Genomic DNA, 4928 nt, shown 5'->3' with positions numbered 1-4928 from the left:
TAGCTGAACACTGTGAGCAGGACGCACTGCACTAAATGTAAATAGCAGGAACGGATCTAGCTGAACACTGTGAGCAGGACGCACTGCACTAAATGTAAATAGTCTAGAAGATAACAGGAACGGATCTAGCTGAACACTGTGAGCAGGACGCACTGCATTAAATGTAAATAGTCTAGATAGAAGATAACAGGAACGGATCTAGCTAAACTGAATACAGTGTATATATATATATGCAACACCTGGGATGCATATATATACACAATACACTGTAAGTGCAGCTAACTGACTGACTGTTCTGCCTAATCTATCTAACTCAAATCAAATGACACTGTCTCTCTCTCTCTCTATCTCTCAGCACACCGGAACACACACTACACAGGGCCGCCGTGCAGGCGGCCTTATATAGTGTGGGGTGTGTACTAAATGCCCTGAGCCGTAATTGGCCAAAGCCACCCTGGCTTTGGCCAATTACAGCTCTCTCTACTGACAGCGCTGTGATTGGCCAAGCATGCGGGTCATAGTGCATGCTTGGCCAATCATCAGCCAGCAATGCACTGCGATGCCGCAGTGAATTATGGGCCGTGACGCGCCACACGAATTTAGCGCGAACGGCCCATAACGTTCGCAATTCGGCGAACGATCGAACAGCCGATGTTCGAGTCGAACATGGGTTCGACTCGAACACGAAGCTCATCCCTACTGATGAAGAAAACACCCTTCACAACAGTTGGCCAGATCAAGAACACTCCCCAGGAGGTAGGTGTATGTGTGTCAAACCCAACAATCAAGAGAAGACTTCACCAGAGTGAATACAGAGGGTTCACCACAAGATGTAAACCATTGGTGAGCCTCAAAAACAGGAAGGCCAGATTAGAGTTTGCCAAACAACATCTAAAAAAGCCTTCACAGTTCTGGAACAACATCCTATGGACAGATGAGACCAAGATCAACTTGTACCAGAGTGATGGGAAGAGAAGAATATGGAGAAGGAAAGGAACTGCTCATGATCCAAAGCATACCACCTCATCAGTGAAGCATGGTGGTGGTAGTGTCATGGCGTGGACATGTATGGCTGCCAATGGAACTGGTTCTCTTGTATTTATTGATGATGTGACTGCTAACAAAAGCAGCAGGATGAATTCTGAAGTGTTTCGGACAATATTATCTGCTCATATTCAGCAAAATGCTTCAGAACTCATTGGACAGCGCTTCACAGTGCAGATGGACAATGGCCCGAAGCATACTGCGAAAGCAACCAAAGAGTTTTTTAAGGGAAAGAAGTGGAGTGTTATGCGATGGCCAAGTCAATCTCCTGACCTGAATCCGATTGAGCATGCATTTCACTTGCTGAAGACAAAACTGAAGGGAAAATGCCCCAAGAACAAGCAGGAACTGAAGACAGTTGCAGTAGAGGCCTGGTAGAGCATCACCAGGGATGAAACCCAGTGTCTGGTGATGTCTATGTGTTCCAGACTTCAGGCTGTAATTGACTGCAAAGGATTTGCAACCAAGTATTAAAAAGTGAAAGTTTGATGGATGATTGTTAATCTGTCCCATTACTTTTGGTTCCTATAAAAAGTGGGAGGCAGATATACAAACTGTTGTAATTCCTACACCGTTCACCTGATTTGGATGTAAATACCCTCAAATTAAAGCTGAAAGTCTGCAGTTAAAGCATATCTTGTTCGTTTAATTTCAAATCCCATGTGGTGGTGTATAGATCCAAAAAGATTAGAATTGTGTCGATGTACCAATATTTATGGACCTGACTGTACATGACACCATGGAATCCCTGTGTGTATGGAATATGGGGGTCTGTCTTATCTGTATCACATTAGAATCATGAAAAATCTCTCAAAAGTTTGCTGTAGAATAAAAAAAGAAGCAGACATACGTGTAACTCACAATATATTGATCAAATGGACCAACAACATTACAAATAGCAAAACTGTCAATTATACTTTCAAGTTAACAGTCCTTTTAAAAGTACTGGAGATAATCTTCTTGATCTCCTCAGTCCTCAGACAATATATGAAAGGGTTGCCTAGATGAGGCAGATAGGATTGTAGAACAATGAGGAAGACCCCCAGGTCAGGAGTGAGGACCAACTTTACAAAATTGGCTATGTAGACAAACACCCGCGGGATGTAAAACAAGGCGTTAACAAATAAGTGCGTAACACATGTATTAAACGCCTTCCTCCAGCCCCTTGAATGGCTCAATGAGAAAAGAGAAAATAAGATGGCGATATAGGATAAAATGATGAGGGCTAGAGTCCCAAAAAGCACCACTAAGGCTACAGTCAAAAGAATTTCTCGAGTGGAATTAACGTCGGCGCAAGCCAAGCGCATGATGGTTGAGCTGTTGCAGAAGAAGCTGACGATCTTGTTTGGCCCACAGAATGGATATTTGGCAATTATTATGAGGTCTACTGTGATGATAGCAGCAGAGAACCACATAAAACTGCAGCTAAACAGGGTCAATTTGATGGTAACTGTAGACGAATACCTCAGAGGATAGCAGATAGCAATGTACCGGTCAAATGCCATCAACATGAGCATAAATGAGTCCACTACGGCCAGCCAATGGACCAGATGCATTTGCACAAAGCAGGCGAGGAAAGATATTTTTCCACCATCGAACCAATACTTGGCAATCAATTTAGGCAAGGTAGCCGTGTCGAAGAGAAAGTCAGAAAATGCTAAGTTGGCGATTAGAATGTACATGGGCTCATGCAGCTTCTCCTTTAGGATAATCACAATGAAAACAGCACCATTGGTAATAAACATTATGTTGTATATAATAAATAAACAGAACGACATCAGCATATGGAACTTCTGAGGGACTCCTGGGAAACCAGTAAGTTCAAATTCAAAACGAGCAGTTTGGTTGTCCATCTGTATGGGTCAGGCAACTGTGAGTAGAGAAGGTCTGTAGAGATAAAATAGAGGATAGAGAAAAGAAGATAAACCATGTGTAGCTCAACACTATATGGCCAAAACTATATGGACACCCCTTCGATTTATGAAGTTCAAGTGTTCCCTGTGAAGGGTACTGTTAATCATTGACATGTGCTTTTTGTGCTGTTACGAATCAAAATTCGATACACATTTTCATTATTTGGTGATCCAGATGTATCCGAATTTTCAAACCACAATAGTAACGAACTTCAATGAATCTGAAATAAATTATAACAAAATGAATTATCCACATTTGAATTTGAATATTGAATTTGAATTCAATATGGAAACATATAGCAATAAATACAGTAAGGTACACAAGGGAAATAAGATGATGATTCCTACTTAAGCTGTTTTATAGAATAGAATAGATTAGAATAGAATAGAAAATAATTGAAAAAATAGACTGGATTAGAATAGAATTGAATGGCACAGAATAGAATAAAACAGAACGAATATAGTCATCATCTGAAATTCGAATCTCAAATTTCGAAATTCAAATTTCAATTTCGAATCAATTTGAAAATAAAGAGTATACAAAATGAATCCGAATATCTGAAAAAAAAATCTGAAAATGAATCATTCTAACATGCTAACGAATATGCTGAAACAAAATTATTAGGGACGAATCCAAAATGAAACGAAACAAAATTTTCCATCATGGACATCTCTAGTTAATACTCCATCATACAAAGACATTGTAGACAATTGTGTTTTTCCAACCTTGTGGTAACAGTTTGGTGAACACTCTTTTCTGTTTCAACATTTCAACATTACTGTGCCCCTGTGTACAAAGTTATATCCATAAAGACATGGTTTGACTTGCTTGGTGTGGAGGAACTCCATGGCCTTCACAGAACCCTGACCTCAACCCTACTGGGATGATTTGGGATGATTTAGAGCAGGGGTCTTCAAACTGCGGCCCTCCAGGTGTTCAGTAACTACACTTCCCATCATGCCTAGTCATGTCTGTGAATGTCAGAGTTTTACAATGCCTCATGGGATGTGTAGTTCTGCAACAGCTGGAGGGCCGTAGTTTGAGGATCCCTGATTTAGAGGGTCAATTGAGACCCAGGTCCTCTCATCCAACATCAGTACTTGACCTCACGAGTGGGCACATATTCCTACAGACATCTTGCAAAACATTGTGGGAGGCCTTCCCAGAAGAGAGGAGCATGTTATAGACACAAAAAGGGGCAACTCCATATTAATGGAATTACTGTTTTGGAATGAGATGTCCAACAAGTTCATAAAGGTGTGATGTTCAGGTGTTCACAAACTTTTTGTTGAATTTTGTACACCCAAACAAGCAAATTAGGTGATCCTCTTATATTATGAAATAATAAAACATGATTGTGCAGACTAGAGGCACTTATACTGTAAATTGGACTGGCAGTCAGGGCCTGGCCGAGCGGTAGGCCGAAAGAGGTGGCAGCCCTGGGCATTTCAGCAGAAGTGGAGCGCAGAAAGGGAAGGACTTTGCTGCTGAAGTAGTCCACACCTCATTCTGCATGCCTTCCCACCTTGGGTGGTAAAGGACCTTGTCCCAGCACTGGTAACAGCCCCTGGGATCTTAGTGTCTTACCATTTCGTAGCCATGACATTTCACCACAAGCAATCTCCATACTGCTCTTGTCAGGATGAACCCAGCACACAAAATTATTCTGTACACCCCTTAATTCCCTGCTAATATGTTGATAAGCTACTAGTGGACATCAATTATGGAGCACTATTCCACCCACTGACACCAATGATGAGACACTATTACTCCCACTGACACCAATGATGGGGCACTATTCCTTCCACTGACACCAATGATGGGGCACTATTCCTCCCACTGACACCAATGATGAGACACTATTCCTCCCACTGACACCAATGATGAGACACTATTGATCTTTTATTGAAAAGAATCAAGCAACCATTTTTATACAAAACTAAAAAACAAAACCATAGTACAAAACTTAA

General features: G+C 41.3%; 1 protein-coding gene across 1 annotated transcript; it reads right to left on the bottom strand.

Moving 5' to 3' along the window:
• Window positions 1–1955: 1955 nt before the first annotated feature.
• LOC141129616 (olfactory receptor 1M1-like) lies at window positions 1956–2897 on the bottom strand. The gene has a single exon (XM_073617714.1). It carries the CDS (start codon window positions 2895–2897, stop codon window positions 1956–1958), a length of 942 nt encoding a protein of 313 aa, XP_073473815.1.
• Window positions 2898–4928: the final 2031 nt, after the last annotated feature.

The sequence above is a fragment of the Aquarana catesbeiana genome, linkage group LG02 (assembly GCF_042186555.1).
Source record: "Aquarana catesbeiana isolate 2022-GZ linkage group LG02, ASM4218655v1, whole genome shotgun sequence".
Lineage (NCBI taxonomy): Eukaryota > Metazoa > Chordata > Amphibia > Anura > Ranidae > Aquarana > Aquarana catesbeiana.
The sequence above is the reverse complement of the archived record's forward strand: the minus strand, read 5'-3'. Positions and strand labels throughout refer to the sequence as shown.

Bases quoted from the DNA above. Each gene is read 5' to 3' on its own strand.
- LOC141129616 (XM_073617714.1), bottom strand. From the start codon at position 2,897: ATGGACAACCAAACTGCTCGTTTTGAATTTGAACTTACTGGTTTCCCA.